This window comes from Amblyraja radiata, chromosome 3, assembly GCF_010909765.2.
Source record: "Amblyraja radiata isolate CabotCenter1 chromosome 3, sAmbRad1.1.pri, whole genome shotgun sequence".
Classification (NCBI taxonomy): domain Eukaryota; kingdom Metazoa; phylum Chordata; class Chondrichthyes; order Rajiformes; family Rajidae; genus Amblyraja; species Amblyraja radiata.
This window is the reverse complement of record NC_045958.1, coordinates 111872637-111896741: the sequence shown is the minus strand read 5'-3', so window position 1 is coordinate 111896741 and position 24105 is coordinate 111872637. Positions and strand designations below refer to the sequence as shown.

The 24105-nt window shown below is 41.1% G+C and overlaps 1 protein-coding gene across 2 annotated transcripts in view; it reads left to right on the top strand.

The window, feature by feature from the left end:
- The window catches only part of jmy (junction mediating and regulatory protein, p53 cofactor), a 128698-nt gene extending 104818 nt beyond the window's left edge, over nucleotides 1–23880 (top strand). For both annotated transcript variants that reach the window (XM_033018597.1, XM_033018596.1), the window contains 7 exons: nucleotides 2794–2963; nucleotides 4911–5076; nucleotides 5480–5664; nucleotides 10961–11044; nucleotides 14898–14990; nucleotides 21280–21811; nucleotides 23214–23880. In XM_033018597.1, the coding sequence (XP_032874488.1) occupies nucleotides 2794–2963; nucleotides 4911–5076; nucleotides 5480–5664; nucleotides 10961–11044; nucleotides 14898–14990; nucleotides 21280–21811; nucleotides 23214–23524 (1541 nt within the window). In that variant the 3' untranslated portion in view covers nucleotides 23525–23880. The remainder of the gene's footprint in view (nucleotides 1–2793; nucleotides 2964–4910; nucleotides 5077–5479; nucleotides 5665–10960; nucleotides 11045–14897; nucleotides 14991–21279; nucleotides 21812–23213) is intronic.
- The last annotated feature ends 225 nt before the right edge of the window (nucleotides 23881–24105 follow it).

Sequence of the window (24105 nt, the reverse complement as noted above, 5' to 3'; positions counted from 1 at the left end):
ACTTTGGAGATTGACCCTTCCACTGACAGATAGTGCTTAAAATGTTTTATGAATGATTATATATCCTTCAGCAAAAGGTATAAGTTTAGGTGAAAATTGAAAACAAAAGTTGTGTATTTTGGTGTACAAAGGAACACAGTGTTGTGTTAGGAAGACGTAACAGGGCTGTGAGGTGCATTTATAGCACCGTTGATCATAAGGTGGATAACTCCGCTTTATCCTTGTACAAACATTTGGTCAACCTTTAGATAGAATACTATGTCCAGCTTTTTTTAAGCATGTGATGAATGTTAGTTAGATTTTGAAAAGGATACAGTTTGAAGCATCTTGGTTACAAAAATAAGCTGAGAGAACTAGGAGTTTGCACTTCAGAGTTCAGAAGTTTAGTAGATGAAGAAGGGAATAGATTGCGTTACAGTAAAAAGTTATTTTCAATTTTTTAGGTTTCATAGCGCCATATCTGGTGTAGATTTCAGGAGATGGTTTCTCAGTGGAACTCTGGGATAAGCACCCGGCTTGTGCAGATGTTGCAGATTCAGTTTTTACAACTGAGTGCTGGTCTATTCCCAGCTAAGACAAATGTCATGTAAAATGTAGGAATCACAACCACAATAATACTTTATTAGCCAAGAATGTTTTGCAACATATGAGGAATTTAATTTGCCAAGTCAGTCATACAAATAAAATACAACGGAACACACAAAATACATTTTAACATAAACATCCACCACAGTGACTCCTCCACATTCCTCACTGTGATGGAAGGCAAAAACAAATCTCTTCCCTTCTTTCCCCTCCCACGGACGGGGGCCTCGAACCCTGCATTGACGGGACGATCTTGACTCCCGTAGCCGGCGGCGTTTTGGCCCTCCGCATCGGGGCGATCAGCTCCTGCATCAGGGGAATGTCAGCTCCCCGCGCCGGCGATCGAACCCCGCGTCGGGGCTGGTCGAGCCCCTGTGTCGTTGGAGCTCCCGTCTAGCCACTCCCGAGACTGAGAGTACCCGATGTAAAGTCCGCAGGACGCGGTCGGAGCGATCCCAGGCCAGGGATCGACTCCGATGTTAAGTCCACGCCCCGCAGTAGGGCCCAAAGTCAGTCCGAGGAGGCCTCCAGCTCCATCGATGGTGGGCCGCAGAGTGACCGGAGATGCTATCCGGAAAAAAATTGCATCTCCGGAAAAGTAAGAAACTGAAAAAAAGTTTCCCCAGATCCTCTCCCCCTCCCCCCACATAAAACAAACCAGAGAACATTTACACAGACTTTTAACACACACTAAAATTAAAAAAAATAAAATAAAACAGACAGACTGTTGGCGGGGCTGCCAATCGTGCAGCTCCCCTGAATAAATATTAGGACAAAACAGTCTACTTCAATCACATCACATCCATTTCCTCCAGCACTGTGAATGCAGCTATTACTATCTTTAAAATGCACCAGCATAGCTGCTCAAAGCTGCTGCAAAATCCGTGACTTCTGCTATCAAGTGTAGCTGATGTATGCAAACACCACCATCTGAAGATCTCCTCCAAGTCACCATTCTAGTTTGGAAATATGTCACTGTTCTCTGGGTCCAGCACAGAGTGAGCACCTTCACAATCGTGAAAACTGAAAAACGACAGGAGCAGAATTAGCCCATCAAGTTTACTCTGCCACTCAATCATGGCTGATCTATCTCTCCCTCCTAACCCCCTTCTCTTGCCTTCTCCCCATAACCTTTGACACCTGTACAAATCAAGAATCTATCTATCTCTGCCTTTAAAAAGAGATTATGGCCTGATGTAAAGCTAAGTGCAAGCTGGTCTTCCAGAGAAAGGCATGGCTGCAGCATTACAGCAATGAATTATTTTAATACAATGGATTTGAAGGAGAATAAAAATTAGTTTTTCAGAACAATTATTTCCTCCAATAATTGAAAAAAGCAATGTATAACTATGATGGTCTCAAAAAACACCCAAATTCCCAGTATCGTTTTTTAATGCTTTGAAGTTTTAGTTATGCAGAGAAATTTGCATCCACCTTGACAATATAGTGCGTCCTTTTCTGTATTCTTTGAGTGACTAGAACTGGATTGATCATGCTCAAGTAAAATTTGAGATTTTTTCATATTCACCTGAACTGGCAGATAGGCACGCTGAATGTTTTATTTGAATAAAGATGTCTAATCCAGTCATAATTTCTCAGTACTGTTAGTTTAGAAGCTTAACCACTACACTGCCATTTGTCTATGAATTGATATAACGGAAACATAGAAACATAGAAAATAGGTGCAGGAGTAGGCCATTCGGCCCTTCGAGCCTGCACCGCCATTCAATATGATCATGGCTGATCATCCAACTCAATATCCTGTACCTGCCTTCTCTCCATATCCCCTGATACCTTTAACCACAAGGGCCACATCTAACTCCCTCTTAAATATAGCCAATGAACTGGCCTCAACTACCTTCTGTGGCAGAGAATACTGTGGAAGTACACATAGAGAAGTTTACATAAAGAATTCGACAGACTAAATAGTGCAGAACAAAGCACCAAGGTAAGGGATGTCTTCCTACATTCAGAACAAAAGTTCAAATATATTGTTCTTGCAGCAATGGAAAAGCAAATCATAAGCTAAAATCGCAAATTGCAATGTGTACGAAAAGTAGACTCACAGCTAAGGTGGTAGAGACAAAGAGGGAATGATTTAAGAAGTAATTGCATGCCAGGGTTGGGAAGTTCAAACATTTGTTAACTAGGTTAGCCAAAATGAGCCCGAGTTCTTTGAAAATCTAAATGCTATTGATTTTCTTTTAGCTGTATATGATCGGATGCGTGCTGACCAGAAGAAATGCGGGAAAGCAGCCTGGGCCATAGCAGTGGGCAGAATGGAAAAGCTTCAATATGCGGTCGCAAAGGAAACCCTGCAGCTTATGCGAGCCAAAGAGATTTGTTTGGAGCAGAAAAAGCGGACACTTAAGGATGAAGTATGTTTGTACCATAATAACAGTGAAGAAGATAAAAGTAAATGCATATTGCAAATGAAATGTATGCGGGGGGGAGTGGGAGTGGGAGGGGGGGGAGATATTTTCTTGGGATCTGTAGAAAAGTATGCTGCAATTATAAACTGTAGAACCATCATTTTGTCATTTCAAATTTGGAATTCTGTTACACTTAAAATGCCAAGTGGTATGAAGTGTGTAATATAAAAGACACGGCATGAATCGGGCATGAAAGCAAAGATGTGATCTTGGTGAGAAGCATTATTCTTTGTTGATTTAAATCAACTTTATCTGATCAGTGAGGAAACATACCAATATCTGATCAGTAAGGAAACATACCAATCTCTGATTAATAGAGGGAAAAACAACGTTTAAAACTCTCAGTTTTAAATTTGACGTGGAAGTAATTTTACTTGAATGTACATTGTTATATTCAACCATGATTGTTAACACATGTAATTGACATGTTCAATACTTACTCATTCTCAACATGTTGGTAATGGTTTAAATTAAGAACATAGACCATAAAACATAGAAAATTACAGAGCAGGAACCGGTCCTTTGGCCTATAATGTCTGTGCCAAGTTAAACTAATCTCATCACATGATACACGCCACTCCATTCTCTGCATATCCATGTGCCTATCCAAAAGCCTCTTAAACACCACCATAGTATCTGCCTCCACCACTGTCCTAGGCAGCACATTCCAGGCACCCACCACCTTCTGTGTAAAATAAAAAACTTAATCCAAACATCTTTAAACTATGCCCCTCTCATCTTGAAGCTGTGCACTTTCCTCTTTGACATTTCTGCCCTGGCAAAATGTTCTGACTGTCTACCCTATCTATGCCTCCCATAATTTTATATATTTCTACCACGTCCCCTCTCGGCCTCCAAAGCTCCAGAGAAAATAATCTGTTTGTCCAACTTCTTTCTATAGCTCATACCCTCTCATCCAGGCAGCATTCCGTACCCTTTCCAAAGCTTCCACGTTCTTCCTATAATGGGACAACTAGAACTGTACGCGCAAGTACTGTAAAGCTGCATCATGTTTTCCTCACTCTTGTACTCAATGTCCCGACCATTGAAAGCACACCATATGCCTTTTTTACCACTCTATCTACTTGTGTTGCCACTTTCAGGGAGCTATGGACCTAAACCCCGAGATCCCTCTGTGCGTTAATGCTATTAAGGGTATTTGCCCCTTTGATTCAGTTGGTTATTTTTGTTTATTTTTTAACAATCAGAATTCTGTCCTTGGACATAGAAGGGTCCATTTGGACTCTCATAGTCTTATTTGTTTTATTTTTAATTGACTAGTAGAGATGATTAACTGTGATGCATCACAGTTACAAATGACTGAATAAATGATTGAAAGATACAGCACGGAAATGGACCCTTTGGCCCATCAAGTCCACGCTGACCATCGATCATTCGTTCACACCAGTTCTATGTCATCCCGTTTTCTCATCCAAACAAAATTGCACTCTAGGGGCAATTTACAGAGGCCATTTAACGTACAAATCCATACTTCTTTGGGATGTTGGAGGAAGCCGGAGCACCCGGAGGAAACCCATGTAGTCACAGAGAGAACATGAAAACTCCACACGGACAGCACCTGAGGTCAGAATTAAACCCAGGTCTCTGGCACTGTGAAGCCATAGCTCCACCAGCTACGCCACTGTGCGGCCAAAATCGTGGGCAGACATTTGTGTCCCTCATCCCACTGTAGGTTTCCAAACATTGTGTCTTAAAAAAAAGTACAATTTATACTGAAGAAGTCTGAAGTCCAGTCTGAAGAAGGTTTCGGCCCGAAACGTCGCCTATTTCCTTCGCTCCATAGATGCTGCTGCACCCGCTGAGTTTCCCCAGCAATTTTGTGTACCTACAATTTATACTTCCTGCCTGATTACTATTTATGTTTTATTACAGATGCAGAGCCTTCAGAATAGCACCGATGCCATTGCATGGCTGGATCGGCTAGAGGCTGACTATTACGATATACAGCTTCAGTTGTATGAGGTGCAGTTCGAGATCCTGAAATGTGAGGAACTATTGATAACAGCACAACTTGAAAGCATTAAGAGGCTCATTACAGGTGCGTTGATAAATCAATGTAATCCAGTTTTGGTCAGTTGAAGCAAAATAATCATACCGGTTGGAAGCCATTGAGATGCAATGTTTCCTTTATTCTATAGTTCATGTATTATTACATGTACCAAAGTACAGTGAGATTTTTGTTTTGCATTCAGATCAGTAAAATTATTGTCATACATAAGTACAATAATGCAATGAAACAGCTCACTGAGTCTAAATGCAAATGTATGGAGTTTACATGTTCTCCCTGTGATCGCGTGGATTTTTTGAGCACTGTGGTCATTTTGAATAAGAGAAAAATAGTACCTGTTAATTTTCCTTCAATGTTCAAGTAGTCTCATCACAGGTTGGAAAAAGTAAATTGTTTTAATGGTTTGATCTGTGGTATTTGTTTTCTTTAACAGAGAAACGAGAAGAAGTTGTCTACTATGACACCTACGAAAGCATGGAAGCCATGAAATCAACAGACACGGCTTCGTCAGTGCTCCCACAGAAAGTGGAGCTGGTGAAACTGCAGCAGAAGGTGCGTCAGCTTGAGGCTAGACGTAGTCGCATTTCAGCCAAGAAAGCCTACCTCAGAAACAAAAAGGTAAATATATCGTCTTAACCAACAGTAGCTTCTTTCATTATCTTTGAACAGTCCGTGTTTCATTTATTAAATGTAGATGTAAACCGCAAAAATTAGTTTGTATTTAAGATTTAGCTTGTGACCACCAATATATTGCTTTGTTACCAAAACAGGATACATTTCCAAATGTAATTTTGCACTTTTGGATTTAAATTGTCTTGATTATTGTACTGCGCTGTTGCTGTTTAGTTTAGTTAAATTTAGAGATACATCATGGACACGAGCCCTGTGGCCCACCGAGTCCGCGCCGACCAGCGATCCCCGCACATTAACACTATTCTACAAAAACTATGGACAATTTTCAGTTGTTTCTCCGTCATTTATGTCTACCTTCGCTGAGTTTCTCCAGCATTTTTGTCGACCTTCCAGTTGTACCAAGTCAATTAACCTACAATGGTGTACGTCTTTAGAGTGTGAGAAGAAACCGGAGCTCCCGGGGAAAACCCACGCAGGTCACGGGAGAGCGTACAAACTCCGTACAGACAGCACCCGTACTCGGGATTGAACCCGGGCCTCTGGCACTGTAAGGCTCTCTACCGCTGCGCCACCTGGTTGCCCAAGCTTGTTAGTCATGAATTTCAGACTGTCACAATAAACAAACTAGCATCACTGTGAAATTAAGTGTAAAGATTAGGATCAAAAACTTTACCACAGAGATAAAAAGAATTGTCTTATATATGAAATGTTAATGATGAACAATGTTTAGGGTAACTATAATCCAATATTTGCAGATAATCTACAGTACAAATTATGATTTAGGCTTTCAGTTAGTAAGAACAAAACCGTAATGTTTTAACATTTTTTTTTTAATTCATGAGAATTGATGTGTTTTGCTTATTGAAAAATGATGGAACATGGCATGTTAGACTCTCTGGTTTTCATCTCTCTGGCCTGAATTTAATCAACAATATATTGGTGAATAGAAAGTGTGTGTGTATGGCACAATTTGCATAGTTTTTAATACTTAATTTGGAGCAATTGTAAGATTGTTGTTCCAGCAATTCAGGTGTAAAGATTTTTCTTGGAGTTAAAGAGCATGATATAATTTAAAAATGTAAACATAAACATTTACTAAAAATGTTTTAATTTTAATGTCACAATTTTAAATAGTTTTTTTTAGTAAAGTTGTCCATAAACTTAATTGTGTAATATTTAGATGTTTTACTTGATATATAGCAGAAATGATCAGTGATAGACAAAAATGCTGGAGAAACTCAGCGGGTGAGGCAGCATCTATGGAGCGAAGGAAATAGGCAACGTTTCGGGCCGAAACCCTTCTTCAGACTCGAAACGTTGCCTATTTCCTTCGCTCCATAGATGCTGCCTCACCCGCTGAGTTTCTCCAGCATTTTTGCCTACCTTCGATTTTCCAGAATCTGCAGTTCTTTCTTAGAAATGATCAGTAACAGATTTTTAAAGGCAGATAGTTGTAGTTACTGATACTGTCAAAGTAGTAATATCTAATTATGAATCAATTGTATCAGTGAATGTCCATTTGCTATTTGGGGCTGGTGGAACTATGGATGTATTATTAAAAAAAACATTTTATTGGTTAGGAAAATTAGCATATGTTACAGAAGTTTATATTTAAAAAAATGTAAACCTATTTATTTATATGTTTGCATCTTAATGCATAACATTTGTTTCACAATCACTTCTGTCCAGCCAACCTCAATGAGCAGCTTACCTCTTCCACATCCACTGTTACTGTACAACCTCTACAAAGTAACGGAGTTTCCAGTATGGATGGCGATGGCTGGCAGAAACGTAGTACATCCCTTACTTAACCAGTGGCCTCCACTACCCTTCCTTCGGTGCTCATCCACCCAGAGCCATTGGCACATTCCAGGAATTATAAACCAATTGACCAGTGCCCAGGGTCACTATAAAGAAAATAAATAGCATCTTTATCAAATGGCTTAAGGCTATGTTTGCTCTGACCTATCAAGAACGTGCATTTATGTTCAAAGCTTGTATAACATGTAACAACTACATTGAAATATACATTCATGACAGATTAATACCAACCTGTAAAGCACCTTTCATGTCTTCAGAGCTAGCTGCTGATCTTCCTGCTTAAAATAACGTCTTGCCTCAGAACTTTAGATTTTACTTTAGAGATACAGCTTGAAAACAGACCCTTCGGCCCACTGAGTCCACGCCAACTGATGATCACCCGTACACTAGCACCATCCAGGGACAATTTACAGATGCTAATTAACCTACAAACCTCTATGTCTTTGTGGGAAGAAACTGGAGGACCCGGAGAAAGCTCACATGGTCATGGGGAGAACATACAAACTCTGTACAGACAGCATCTGCAATCAGGATCAAATCCGATCTCTGGCGGAGTAAGGCAGCAATTCTTCTGTGCCTCAGCCACTGTGCCATATTCTAAATGCTTTAAGATCTGACTAAGCCATGTTCCTAAGCCAAAGAGCTGTCGGAAGACTTTGAATGTCTGTGAATATTTTTTTAAAAGAGAGATTTTGTTCTGATAGAGTAAAAAGGCAAGATGTGTGACACTTTTCCATTTCCATAACTTAAATTGATTTTGATCCTTGAGTATAAAAAGTTGCTAAAAGTCACAATTCAGAAACATTCAAAACTATCAAAATCTATTGATCATGCTGATAAATCTTTAAAAATTATTGGAAATATTAAATTGTTTTGTTTAAAAATGAAAACATTTAAAACGCTGGAACTAATTTAAAAATGAGTATTGGTTCAAAACTCACTTTATGCAGCATAACTCTATGAAAATGCCCGTCTACAACGGGACTCCACAAACAGTTTAACTTTGAGCTATTGGAATGTGGACCTTGTGCATCTATTTAGGAGATTGCAAAATGCTTTATAACCAATAATGCTCTTTATGACACCTGTCATAATACAGCAATTAAAATGAATAATGATTAAGATAATTTTTAATCCATGCAAATGGTGACCCATGGCTGTAATGCTAAAGAACATAACTAAAACGCATCTGCCTCCTCAGCTCAAGCTGATCTCCAGCTCATCTGTGCAATTCTTTGCCACAGAAGGCTATGGAGGCCACGTCAATGGATAGTTTTACGGCATGGTAGATAGATCCTTGAGTAGTACGAGTGTCAGGGGTTATGGGGAGAAGGCAGGAGAATGGGATTAGGAGGGAGAGATAGATCAGCCATGCTTGAACGGTGGAGTAGACTTGATGGGCCAAATGGCCTAATTCTACCCCTATCACTTATGACCTTATGATCTTGCACTTTGGCATCTAAAGCAAAGGTACAGAAGTTAGAGACAAGCTGACATACAAACATGCGAATTAGGAACACTTGGTATCTGAATCCTATTACACCATTTAATAAGATAATGACACATTCAATTGTAACTTCAACTTTACATTCCTGTCTACGTGCTGTAATTTTTCACTCCCAAACTTCTCATGATTGTATCTACCTCTGCAAGGAATCTGTTGCCAGTGACTCTATGGCCAACATTAGGGTTTCGGCCCAGTGTCAATAGTTCGGTCAATGAGTTGCACCTATTTGTGGCAAGAACAAGAAGGCAGATTATTATCTGAATTATGTCAGATTAGGAAAAGGGGAGGTGCAACGAGACCTGGGTATACTTGTACATCAGTCACTGAAAGTAAGCATGCAGGTACAGCAGGCAGTGAAGAAAGCTAATGGCATGTTGGCCTTTAGAGCGAGATGATTTGAGTATAGGAGCTAGGAGGTCCTACTGCAGTTGTACAGGGCCCTAGTGAGACTACACCTGGAGTATTGTGTGCAGTTTTGGTCTCCTAATTCGAGGGAGGACATTTCTGCTATTCAGGGAGTCCAGCATAGGTTCACCAGGTCAATTCCCAGAACGGCAGGACTGACATATGATGAAAGAATGGGTTGACTAGGCTTATATTCACTGGAATTTAGAAGGATGAGAGGAGATCTTATAGAAACATATAAAATTCTTAAGGGATTGGACAGGCTAGATGCAAGGAAAATGTTCCCGATGTTGGGGGAGTCCAGAACCAGGGGTCACAGTTTTAGAATAATGGATAGGGCATTTAGGACTGATATGAGGAAAAAAGTTTTCACCCAGAGAGTTGTGAATCTGTGGAATTCTCCGCCACAGGAGGCAGTGGAGGCAAATAAACGAGTTCTGTGTTCTGAAAAACAGAAGGAATCATGGGATTTGTCAAAGGTCATTCACCATAAAGAAAAAGCGAACGAAGCGCTGGCTGAAGAAACTGTGTATAAAATCTTATCTTTATTTATAATTTATGTGTAAAGCTCTCATCCCCCCCCCCCCCCCCAAAAGAACAGGTAGCGGGTGAGCGGGGTGTTAGGCCATTTAGGATTGATATTAGGAAATACTTTTTCACCCAGAGAGTTGTGAATCTGTGGAATTCTTTGCCACAGAAGGCAGTGGAGGCCAATTCACTGGATGTTTTCAAGAGAGAGTTAGATACAGCACTTAGGACTAACGGAATCAAGGGATATGGGGAAAAAGCAGGAACGCGGGGAAGATACTGATTTTGGATAATTAGCCATGATCATATTGAATGTCAGTGCTGTATAGAAGGGCTGAATGGCCTACTCCTGTACCTATTTTCTATGTTTTTATTTCTTCCTTTACCCTAACCCCTTTCACCTACGTTCCTTCCTCTAGCTTCATATTTACAATTCTTCAATCCTTTTGTTTCACACCTCCTGGCTTTTCATCTCTGGTCTTTGTCTGCCTACAAAAAACTCTTCTCATGTATATGAACCTATTACCTGCCAGGCTTTGTCCTGCCCCAACACTCTTCCAGCTTTTTTTTCCCCTCTTACAATCAATTTCAAAAAGGGTCCTGGCTGAAACATCACCAATTTCTGTTCTCCAGGGATGCTGCCTCACCTGCTGAGGTACTCCAGCTCTTTTCTCAATAGCTGGACTGTCAGATTGTGAGGTAAAAAATATATGCATTTCTTTGGTATGGGGTGCAGCTAGAATGTTTGGAACACCTTGATGATGAAATATATGTTCGTTATTTTTGGATTATTACTGGTTTTGAAACTGCCACATCTGTAAATCTTCATTCCCATTAAAGGGATTTTCATGAATAAAATAGCTATCTTGCTGGACAGTGAAGTTGCCGCTAGATTTTTCAGATTCCCCTTACAGATCATCTTCTGCATACAGAAAATGATTGTAAACATTTCAATCTAACCTAATTTGCAATGCCTGCACTTTGAATCTATAGTAATTTTCTTACTGTTTCTATTCATAGGAGATTTGTATTGAAAGCCACAACGACAAGATGAAGCAGCACAAACAAAGTGAAGATTACAAATCCCGTAGTGCAGAGCAGCTGGTTAGTGAAATTTCCATTTGTAATGTTTTGGTGTAATGTGAAGTTCTGACAACTAAAGCTCATCATTGTCATTGTTGTTCCATGGTACAAAATCATTGACTAAATGTGATCTGAATCTTATAAAGTAGAATGTGATTTTTGCGAATGCACACACACCATCCTGGAGCGATGAGAGTCCTCTTGCAATACACAATTGAAGTGTCTCTTGGTAAATAAGATATTCACAAACAAGATATTGGGCCTGAATAACAGAGACCACGCATTACCGCTCGAGTCCCTTTTAAATCTTTTCCCTCTCAACTTAATCCTACACCCTCTGATTTTTGATTCCCGTTTTCTGCCAAAAAGACTGTGTATTCACCTCATGTCCCTCATGAGTTTCTATACCTCTGTACAAGGACGTTCCTCAGACTCTTATGATCCAAGGAATAAATAATAGATAATACATAATAGACAATGTGCAGGAGTAGGCCATTCGGCCCTTCAAGCCAGCACCGCCATTCAATGTGATCACGGCTGATCATCCCCAATCAGTACCCCGTTCCTGCCTTCTCCCCATATCCCCTGACTCCGCTATCTTTAAGAGCCCTATCTAGCTCTCTCTTGAAAGTATCCAGAGAACCGGCCTCCACTGCCCTCTGAGGCAGAGAATTCCACAGACTCACAAAAAGTAAGTCTGTGTGAAAAAGTGTTTCCTCATCTCCACTCTAAATGGCTTACCCCTTATTTTTAAACTGTGGCCCCTGGTTCTGGACTCCCCCAACATCGGGAACATGTTTCCTGCCTCTAGCATGTCCAAACCCTTAATAATCTTATATGTTTCAATAAGATAACCTCTCATCCTTCTAAACTCCAGAGTATACAAGCCCAGCTGCTTCATTCTCTCAGCATATGACAGTCCTGCCATCCCAGGAATTAACCTTGTAAACCTCTAAGCTGCATTCCCTCAATAGCAAGAAAGTCCTAGGCTGCCCAGCCTCTCCCTGTAACTCAGCCCCTCGAGGCCTGGCAACATTCTAGAAAATCCTCCATGCACTTGTTCCAGCTAAATGACAGCTTTTCTGCAACAGGGTCATCAAAACTGTACACAATATTCCAAATGAGGTCTTGTGCAGCTGTAACATAATGTCCCAACGCCTGTGCTCAATGCCCTGTGATGGCCAGCATTCCAAACAAAGCCGTCACCACCCTGTCAACCTGTGAAGACACTTTCAGGAAACCATGTAGATGTAGTCCTAAGTCCCTCTTTTCTACAACACACCCCAGAACCCTACCATTCACAGTGGAAAGTCCCCTGAAATCTAAGCTAAACAACGAAAACAATTTTAAACAGCCAATTAACATGACACCCAGTCAGCTGTTTCCTTTATCGTCGTTACTTTTTTGCATATCTTTCATTCATTTGTTCTACATCTATATCTCTGTCTGTATCTCTCATTTCCCTTTCCCCTGAGTCTCAATCTGAAGAAGGGTCTCGACCCTAAACGTCACCTATTCCTTTTCTCCAGAGATGCTGTCTGACCCACTGAGTTACTCCAGCTTTTTGTGTCTATCTTTGGTTTAAACCAGCATCTGTAGTTCCTTCCTACACATTAACATCACGTTGTTGCAATTTAGTAGTTCCTATTTTGCCTGTCTTTCTGTACCCTACCAATCAACCTGTCCCTGGGTAATGAACAGGTTCCATTTTTACGCGATCCATGTTAATATCCTCTGTAAGTCAGAAAATACACTAAAATCTCTTGACTTGGCAAGCATGCCTCCACAGTATTGTAATGAATGACATCAAAAGCACAGAAAACCATATAACAATTACAGCACAGAAACAGGCCATCTCGGCCCTTCAAGTCCGTGCAGAACACTTATTCTCCCCTAGTCCCATCTACCTGCACTCAGACCATAACCTTCCATTCCTTTCCCGTCCATATACCTATCCAATTTATTTTTAAATGATAAAATCGAACCTGCCTCCACCATTTCCACTGGAAGCTCCACTTCCAGTGGCTCCACCTGCCTCCATCACTTCCACTGGAAACTAATAAGAAAGAATTACTAAAAGTAAAGCGAGAGAGAGGAAACTAGTTCTTCCATTCATACGAATGAGTGAATATATATTTGTCTGATATTCAAATTGAATAATATTAAGGGAGCTTATATGTAGGGGTGTTCATAAATTGGGCAATCGTAACTTAGGTACAGCCTAGGTGTTCTGCCCTAAAAGTAGAGGAATTTGCATATGGCCTTTAGCAAAAGACCATAAAGGCAAACTACCCATAGCTTTGAGATTGATGGTCTTGGATTGACAATAATGGGAGCCTAGATTATGTCTTTATGAGAGAATTGCCGATTTTAATCCACACAGTCATGGCCATTCCCGCAAGCAAAGACAATCTGCTGTCGAACAAATCACTGTAGTGTTCTAACTCCGGCTGAGATCTGTACTTGCATGATATAATTCTGAACAAGTCTTGTAGCCAGTCAAGGAAGTGATAGCATCTGCAGTATTTTGCTTTTCAAAGTAAAGCTATTTTTTTTAAAGGAACAGAGAGGGATTTTGAAAGATAGATTTTTAACCACCTTGATTGCCTATCCTGCTACCCTCAAGGACCAGTGGCCATGTAAAAGATCCTTATCTCTTTTGGATGAGGCATCCAATGTCAGATCAAGGAAGTTGTGCTGGAAATGTATAACACCTGATAGTGCAGCTGAGCAGAGAGATGACACTCTGGGATTTCAGAATCTATGACTGTAGCAGACAGGTAAATGCAGACAGGTAGATAAGGTGGTTTAGAAGGCAAATGGAATACTTGCCTTTTTTTAGATGCATAAGAAATGTGAAGAAAACACAGTATGTGTTTGGGTTATGTAAACAGTTGTACAGAATATCTTGTACAGCTCTGGACACGATATAGCACACGACTTGTGGTTGAGTGAGAAAATGGTGCCAAGGATCTATATGAAGTGTCTGCTTCATAAAGTCTGCAGAGCTTTAATTAAGGAGTTATGAGGCTGTAGAGTTTTCTTCGAATAATAGGAGACTCGGAAGAATTTTTAATCGTAATGTATAAAAGCATTTTGAGAGACCGAGATGAGAAAATCATTTTCACACAGAGAGTGGTGAATCTGTGGAATTCTCTGCCACAGAACGTAGTTGAGGCCAGTTCATTGGCTATATTTAAGAGGGAGTTAGATGTGGCCCTTGTGGCTAAAGGGATCAGGGGGTATAGAGAGAAGGCAGGTACAGGATACTGAGTTGGATGATCAGCCATGATCATATTGAATGGCGGTGCAGGCTCGAAGGACCGAATGGCCTACTCCTGCTCCTATTTTCTATGTTTCTATGTTAAACATTTCCCCTAGCAGGGAGGTCAATAATCTGGTAATCAGTAGAAGAAGTAGATTTTTGCTCTGAGGGACATTATTAGTCTGAAAGTCACTGTTATAAAGGTAGTGGATGCAGAAACTCTAATCGCGTTTAAAAAGTAATTGGATAAACGTGAAGTTCTGCAGCGTACAAAGATATAAACTAAGAACTGGAATAGGAAGTAATCGCTTTTTCCCCTTGTAAATTCCTGTGACTCGATCAAATAATGTTTGATAATTGCTGCTCCTAAATGTTATTGTTTGATGCTAACTTTGAGTTTTGAAATCAACTATTTAGTTCATAGAAAGATTTGTTGTTTCTTCCTGGTGTAAACATTCTTAACCTTGAGCGCAAAATTTCATTCAATATGTACGTTTCTTTTTGAGCTACATGAACGATATTTTTGGTCTTTTGGTCTTTTGGAAAGTCATGATTGTTAAGATGAAAAGTACTTTGTGCAGTCTATATTAACTGTTGGTTTGTTTACAGATGCGTGATCAACAACAGGAGGAAGACAGAACTAGTAAATGGGTTTGCCAAGAGCGGCAGAAAACATTGGATAGATTGCGAAACTTTAAACAGGTGAAGATCCTCTGAATTCAGAAATGCATTCATAAATTCTATCCATACGATCACATTTAAAAATTCCAAAACCTTCTGTGCTGATACAGTCCAAAAATAGTTTTTTTAACTGTGAAGTTCTGTTGTAGCAATACATTAGCAAAACTAAACAGTGGGGGGGTGGAGTCAACAAGGTGGAAGCGCATGCGTGCAGTTAACGGGAAAGAGAGTGTAGGAAAGGTTACGTTTAAACTAACGGGGCAGGGTGATGGGAACTAATGCAAGGAGACAGAGGGGCATAAAAGGAGGACAGAAGGAAAAGGTAGAAGGGAGGTAAGAAAAACTAACCTGTAAGCTTTGTGCCTTAATGCGAGGAGCATTCAAAATAAGGTGGATGAATTGAATGTGCAGTTAGTAGTTAAGGAATATGATATAGTTGGAATTACGGAGACATGGCTCCAGGGTGACCAAGGCTGGGAGCTAAACATGCAGGAGTATTCGATATTCAGGAAGGATAGACAGAAAGGAAGAGGAGGTGGGGTGGCATTGCAGGTTAAAGAGGAGATTAATGCAATAGCAAGGAGAGACATTAGCTTGGATGCTGTAGAATTGGTATGTAATGGTATGTGAAATAACCAAGGGCAGAAAACGCTTGTTGAAGCTGTATACAGACCACCAAGCTGCAGGTGGGAGGTTGGGGATAGCATCAAGCAGGAAATTAGGGATGCATGTAGCAAAGGTACAGCAGTTATCATGGGTGAGGTTAATCTACATATAGATTGGGCCAACCTAATTGGTAGCAGCGCTGAGGAGGAATATTTCCTGGAATGTATAAGGGATGGTTTTTTAAAACCAATATGTAGAAGAACCGACTAGAGGGCCGGCCATCCTAGACTGGATATTGTGTAATGAGGAAGGATTAGTTAGCGATCTTGTTGTGCAAAGCCCCTTGGGCAACAGTGACCATAATATCGTGGAATTCTGCATTACGATGAAGAGTGACACGGTTAATTCAGAGACTAGGGTCCTGAACTTAAAGAAAGGAGACTTTGAAGGTATGAGACGGGAATTGGCTAGGATAGACTGGCACATTTTACTTAAGGGGGTGACGATGGAGATGCAATGGCAAAGATTTAAAGACCGCAAGGATGAACTCCAAAAATTGTTCATCCCAGTTTAGCGAAAAATTAAAACGGGGAAGGCAGCTCATCCGTGGCTGACGAGGGAAATCAAGGATAGTGTTAAATCCAAGGAAAGGCATATAAATTGGCCAGAGGAAGCAGCAAACCGGAGGTCTAGGATAAATTTAGAACTCAACAAAGTGGTTAATTAAGAGGGGGGGGGGGGGGGGAAAGAGCATGAAAGAAAGTTTAAGGGGAATATAAAAACTGACTATAAAAGCTTCATTGGATATGTAAAAAGGAAAAAATTACTGAAGACAAATCTAAGTCCCTTACAATCAGAGACAGGTGAATTTATAATGGGAAACAAGGAAATGGAAGAACAGTTAAATGAGTACTGAAGAAGGATCTCGACCCAAAACGTCGCCTATTTCCTTCGCTTCATAGATGCTTCCTCAGCCGCTGAGTTTCTCCAGCATTTTTGTCTACCTTCGACTTTCCAGCATCTGCAGTTCCTTCTTAAACAGTTAAATGAGTACTTTGATTCTGTCTTCACTAAGGGAGAAGCAAACAATCTCCGAGAAATACTAGGGGGCCGAGGATCTAGTGCGAGAGAGGAACTAAAGGGAATCCACATTAGTCAGGAAATGGTGTCAGGTAAACTGTTGGGACTGAAGGCAGATAAATCCCCAGGGCCTGATGGTCTGCATCCCAGAGTACTCAAGGAGGTGGCCCGAAGGAATTGTGGATGCATTGGTGATCATTTTCCAAAGTTCTCTCGAATCTGGATCAGTTCCTGTGGACTGGAGAGTTGCCCATGTAACCCCAATTTTTAAGAAAGGAGGGAGAGAAAAAAGGGGGAATTATAGACCAGTTAGCCGAGCATCAGTAGGTGGGAAGATGCTTGAGTCGATTGTTAAAGATGTTACAGCAGCGCATTTGGAAAACAGTGACAGGATCGGTCAAAGTCAGCATGGCTTTATGAAGGGGAAGTCATGCTTGACTAATCTGCAATTTTTTGAGGATATAACAAGTAGAATGGATAAAGGAGAGCCAGTGGATGTGGTTTATCTGGACTTTTAAAAAGCCTTTAACAAGATCCCACACAAGTGATTAGTGTGCAAATTTAGAGCTCGTGGTATTGGGGTTGGGTATTGACATGGATAGAGAACTGGTTGGCAGACAAAGCAAAGAGTAGGAATTAACAGGTCCTTTTCAGAATGGCAGGCAGTGACTAGTGGGGTGCCGCAAGGCTCGGTGCTGGGACCCCAGTTATTTACAATATATATTATCGATTTAGATGAGGGAATTAAATGTGACATCTCCAAGTTTACGGATGACACAAAGCTGGGTGGCAGTGAATCTGTGGAATTCTTTGCCACAGAAGGCAGTGGAGGCCAGTGTGAGCTGCGAGGAGGATGCTATGAGACTGCAGGGTGACTTGGATAGGTTGGGTGAGTGGGCAGCTGCATGACAGATGCAGTATAATGTAGATACATGTGAGGTTATCCACTTTGGTGTCAAGAACAGGAAGGCAGATTATTATCTGAATGCTGTCAGATTAGGAAAAGGGGAGGTGCAACGGGACCTGGATGTGCTTGTACATCAGTCACTGAAAGTAAGCATGCAGGTACAGCAGGTAGTGAAGAAAGCTAATGGTATGTTGGCCTTCATTGCAAGAGGATTTGAGTTCAGGAGCAAGGTGGTCCTACTATAGTTGTACATGGCCCTGGTGAGAACACACCTGGAGTATTGTGTGCAATTTTGGTCCCCTAATTTGAGGAAGGACGTTCTTGCTATTGGGGGAGTGCAGCGTCGGTTCACTAGGTTAATTCCCAGGATGGCAGGACTGACATATGATGAAAGAATGGGCTTGTATTCACTGGAATTTAGAAGGATGAGTGGGTATCATAGAAACATATAAAATTGGGCAGGGTAGGTGCAGGAAAAATGTTCCCGATGTTGGGGTCCAGAACCAGGGGTCACAGTTTAAGAATGAAGGGTAGGCCATTTAGAACTGAGATGAGGAAAAACTTCTTCACTCAGAGAGTTGTGAATCTGTGGAATTCTTTGCCACAGAAGGCAGTGGAGGCCAATTTACTGGATGTTTTCAAGCGTTGGATCTAGCTCTTGGGGCTAAAGGAATCAAGGGATATGGGAAAAAGGCAGGAACGGGGTACTGATTTTAGATGATCAGCCATGATCATATTGAATGGGAGGGTTCTGACTCGATGGGCCGAATGGCCCAATCCTGCACCTATTTTCCTGTGTTTCCATGCAGGGGGACTCTGCGTGAAGACGGCAAGTGAGCCTGCATCTAGCAGATGAGTTTTGCAATGTGTAGTGTACCTTCATGGGGGTAACTTTGAGTATGTATACACAACATATGCCGTTTTATGCTCAACGGTGACAAATTATACCGGAAAATTCACTGTAACTTTATTATCAGTGTTGTGACAATATAATGGGGGAAAAAAGAGTGTTGGGATTCATCACCAGCACAATTAGATTGACAGAAAGTAGCACTATCCTTAGTTTAGATTAGAAGTTGTTTGGCTTCTCTCATGTGAGGATATCGTGGTCCTTGAAGGCTCAAAGCATAGCTTCTAGATTGATGCATTGATGTTTGCAGGGAACTACATCTTTTGAAGGTACACAAAAAATGCTGGAGAAACTCAGCGGGTGCAGCAGCATCTATGGAGCGAAGGAAATAGGCAACATTTCAGGCCGAAACGTTGCCTATCTCCTTCGCTCCATAGATGCTGCTGCACCCGCTGAGTTTCTCCAGCATTTTTGTGTACCTTTGATTTTCCAGCATCTGCAGTTCCTTCGTTAACACTACATCTTTTGTATATCTTATAAATTGTAGACATTGAGGAGCATTTCTTAGTTACTTATGAGTATAGAAAAATGGATGCAGTTCAAGTGGATAAGCTGTTTGACTAGTTAGTTTAGAAATAGGAGCATAAATTAAGTAAGGGTGCAAATATATTAGTTTTTTTCTGGAGAATCGTGATTTATAATACGTTATCTGCATTTAGACTAGAGTTGACAACTTCCTGAGAATGACAAACAACTGTGTTTATAGGAAGAGGATGTGAGGGATTGAGTCTTCCAGAGGGAGATTTTTTCCTAAATTGTTTAGTGTGTGATTAGATGTTTCCTCTTCCAGCATATTTTTAATGTTAAGAGCACTCCTGGCATCATAGACAACAAAGCCAGGACTTGACATGGCCAAGTTTTTTCCTCCCTTTAAAGGCGGAAAGGCGTGGAAGACTACAATATTTACTTGCTTACTACCAGTGACTATTGTTTGTGGCATGCTTTCAGTGTCATAGAATCCCAGAGCAGAGAAACAAGCCTTCAGCCCACTATGTCCACCCCAACCATCAGGCACTGTCCACTTTAGGTCAATGTGGAAATGGGAGGGGGAGTTTAGCAATCAGGAGATCAGGTAGGTTTAGGCAGACTGAGCGTAGGTGTTCATCGAAACGTTCGCCGAGCCTGCGCTTGGTCTCGCCGATTTATAGGAGTCCACACCTGGAACAGCGGATACAGTAGATGAGGTTGGAGGAGGTAAACACATTAACTCCCTCTCCCATTCCCACACTGACCTTTCTGTTCTGGGCCTCCTCCATGTCAGAGTGAGGCCCAGCGCAAATTGGAGGAACAGCATCTCATAATTTTGCTTGGGCAGCTTGCACCCCAGTGGTATGAACATTGACTTCTCTAACTTCAAGTAACTCTTGCTTTCCTTCTCTCTCCATCCCTCCCCTTCCCAGTTCTCCAGTCTTACTGTCCCCGACTACATTTTATCTCTGTTTGCTTTGTTGTTACCTTCTCCCAGCTAACAATGATCTATTCTACATTTTCCTTGATCTCCGTTCCCCTTGTCCTGTTTTCACACCTTACACTTCCCTATCTATGTACCTCCCTCTCCCCTGACATCAGTCTGAGGAAGGGTGTCGACCGGAAAAGTCACCCATTCCTTCTCTCCAGAAATGCTGCCTGTCCCGCTGAGTTACTCAGCATTTTGTATCTAGCTTCGGTTTAAATCAGCATGTGCAGTTCCTTCCAACACACAAAGTCTGATCAAAGATAGATTCAAAGATATATATGTAATGGAACAGTTTGCCCTAAGGTTGCAGGTTGTATGAAGCTTGCTATATCCTATGTTTGAGTTTCTTGTCTTTGTGGCAATAAGTATGAACATCCTTTTGGTCACAAAACAATAGATAATCCTGCATCCAACTGAAAGTAGAATGTCAAGTATATGGATAAGGACTAGTATGAGACAAATGTGAAATGTTGCATTTTGGAAGGTCAAATTTAAGGGAAAATACCCTCAACCTCAATGATATATGACGGGATCTTGGGGTCTAGGTCCATTGTTCCCTGAAAGTGGCCACACAAGCAGATGGAGCGGTGAAGAAGGCTTATGGTATGCCTGCCTTCATTTGTCAGGATGTCATGATGCAGTTTTATAGGACTTTGGTTAGGCCCATAGCATTACTGACTAACGTTTTGAATCTATTCAAAAGGAAAAGTATATATCTAAATGAAAGAACTTATTGTCTGCAAAAATGCAATAACTTACACCTTATCAGTAGTTCAGAATTATAAAGCTCTTTAAACTGATTGAGTTATTAGCGATGCACTTAGGAAATTTCACAGTTATTACTTCAGAAGTGCATTTTAAGTTTGAGGGCCGAGATAGAGTGTTGAAAACCAAGAGAATTGGATTCAATAGAATTGATAGGATTAGGCGAGAGATGAGAAAAAAAATCAGTTGTATATTTTATCTTACCCCACAATAATCTGTAAGAAGGTTTTTAGTTTTGTCAGTACATGCAGTTGTGAAGCAACATTCTCGAGTAAGCACCCCAAGCAGGTGTTAGCACAGTCACTGATAGTTTTGTTTATCCTGCTAAAATCTTCGACTATCTACTCAGCAAAGTGTGTTTGATATTCTTAAAGAATCACAAGTCCCACCTGGATTGTAGATAAAAGTAAAGCTTGTGTTCAATCATCATAGAGTCACGTGTGTTCGAAATAAATACAGGATGAAAGTCTCAATATTGGTCTTGTAAAATGAAGATTGTTTTGGTAGAATTAGTTTGAATCAGCTGGGTATGTCAGTACTACAAAAATAATCATACATTTGTTCTATTCATTCATCTTTATTTCAGAGACATACTGGGCAAGTTGTACTTAAATCGACAAGACTGCGATTCACAAATATCAGAAGGAGAGATAATACTGGTTCGGTGGCTTGTGCCGGCAAAGATCAAACATTGTCTCTTCCTGGAACCTTAAAATTACAAGCTGCTGAGGAAACCTCACTTACAGAAAAGGGGACAAAATCCACTGGAGCAACAGAATTGGAAAGCAGAGCGCAAAAACAGGAGACTTTGCAGACAGAAGAGGATTTGTTGCAAGCTGTTCCGAGCCCGTGTGCGGAAAAGTCCAGTGACATTGATGTTGTGCCTCCACCACCTCCACCTCCTCTGCCAGCTCCACCGCCACCACCAACGTCAGTGTGTGAGGAACCGCCTGAGACTCAGCCTCAAGTGGAGAAATCTGCTCAGCCCGGTGACTGCAAAGAAATATCGCAGAGCTTCAGTTTACCAACACCCCAGTTATTTGATAGCAAGCAGTTACTAAATGCCAGAAAAAAATTAAAGAAAACTGCATCGAGTGATGAACTGAAAAAACAAAGAGGTAAGTATTTCCTTTGAATGCTTTAAGATTTTGAAGACCTGCTTTTGTTTGAGCTTTTGAAAGCTTCTTGGATTGCTGCTCGAATGAGTAAATGCTTTCTCAGGTCATGGTGTAGTACTTGGTTCGATGGTGTACGTTGCTCATATGTGCATTGAAGAGCGCCTGTTTTATCACAGGAGTGGGATCATTACCACCTGCATGGGTTGGGCCAAGGAGCTTATGAGGTGCTTGAAATGAATTGCGTGTGAATCAAGACAAAGTTTTAAGAGAGTAAAGGGATGTTAAAGTCAGTCGTTTCATTGAGGTGGTAAAGGCTTTAGACATACCCATCCGCATGTGGTTTAATTTCAGAACATTTTTGGCAGGATTGGATGGAAAGATGCCTAGTCTTAGATCCTCTCGGTATTTCCCTTGGTCAAACTTTAGCTTTGAGTATCATCAGGTCTTGTGTAGAGCACAAAGTGCTGGGATAATAAGCGACGCTTCAGGTCAAGACCTTTCTTCAGATCCCATCGGTTATAATCAGCAAAGTCTTTGATTACTTTTAGTTTAGAGATATAGATTGGAAACGGGTCCTTTGGCGCACCGAGTCCAACACAATCACCCATACACTAATTCTATCCTACACACCAGAGACAATTTACAGAAGCCAATGAACCTACAAATCTGCACGTCTTTGGAATGTGCGAGGAGGACGGAGAAAACCCGCGCAGTCACAGGGAGAACGGTCAATCTCCGCAGATACAGCACCCGTGGTGAGGTTCGCTAGTGTATTGGTGGTGTGACAGCAAGAATATTGTGAGCAGTTTTGGCACCCATATCTGAGGAAGGATGTGCTGGCATTGGACAGGGTCCAGAGGAGGTTTACAAGAATGATCCCGATCATTGAGTTTATGGAAAAGGAGCATTTGATGACCATGGGCCTGTACTCGCTGGAGTTTAGTAGGATGAGGTGGGAAACCTAGCAAATAATGAATGGCCTAGAAGGAGTGGACGTGGAAAGGCCTTTTCCATTAGTGGGAGAGTCTAGGACCAGAGGGCACAACCTTAAAAAGGACGTACCTTTTGAAAGGAGATGAGGAGGAATTTCTTTAGCCAGATTGTGGTGAATGGGTGGAATTCCTTGCCACAGGCAGCTTGGGTATTTTTAAAACGGAGATTGATAGGTTCTTGATTAGTTATGGCAAGATTGAATGGCGGAGCAGACTCAATGGGCCAAATGACCAAATTCTGCTCCTATGTCTTATAACCTTATGAATCACATATTTTTAAACAAACCAATTTAAGGAGGCCAATTGCGTCTATTATTGTTTGAAGCCTAATAAGAGGCTGTATGTTAGAAGGCATTGGCATGACTTTAAGCTATTCTGTTGGTGTACTAATGTGCTTTTCCCTGTTGCAGTGAGCTCACCGATGGATGAAGTCCTAGCTTCCCTGAAGCGTGGTAGCTTCCATTTGCGAAAGGTTGACCTACGCTCTTTGCCTCCATTTCCGGGTGAAGATGACAGCAATAATATACTTGCACAAATTAGGAAAGGAGTGAAGTTAAAAAAGGTTCAGAGGTTTGCCCTGAGAGCGGCATCCATAGATCTGCATGATGCGGATCCTCTAACACGCAGCATCCACGAGGCGTTGAGGAGAATTAAAGAGGCGTCCCCCGAATCAGATGATGATGAGGACGAAGGTCTACCATATGCGGAATGGGACAACTAACTCCTTGGCCAAGGCTTTCTACAGCATACATTTTTAAACATAACCTCTGGTTCCTCCAATGTGCTGTTCACTTTTGATGGTCCTGTAGATGAGTGGGTGGTCCCTGTTTAACAGCGAGGTGTCCCCCTTGAACTTGTGCCTAATATGGAGTCAATTCATGTCTACACTAATGGGCAGCATATTTCCACTAACAGATGGAAAGTTTTGTGGCATTGGTCTGGTCAAATGATACTTTTTTAGTGGTTATGACTGAGTTCTCGTGTCCATTAGATTTACATGCATATTCCCGCCATTAATAACTGTCGATACTAACTGAAGAGGATCAAGAAAATAAATTAATCGGTTTTAAAAATAAAGCTCCAGGTTTCCTACTGCACATTAATGAAAAGTACAGTTTGATCTGACTCAAATATTAATTTGGTACTTAAATTACCAAAGTCTTGTTTTAATAATCTGAAAAAAGTAAAGAACAACAGCGTATTCAATCACACAAAGTGTTAATACAGGATTATTATTGAATTTTATTGCATTAATGCTTTGGAGCCCAAGTCAGCCTTCACAAAAGTATATTTGAATGACTT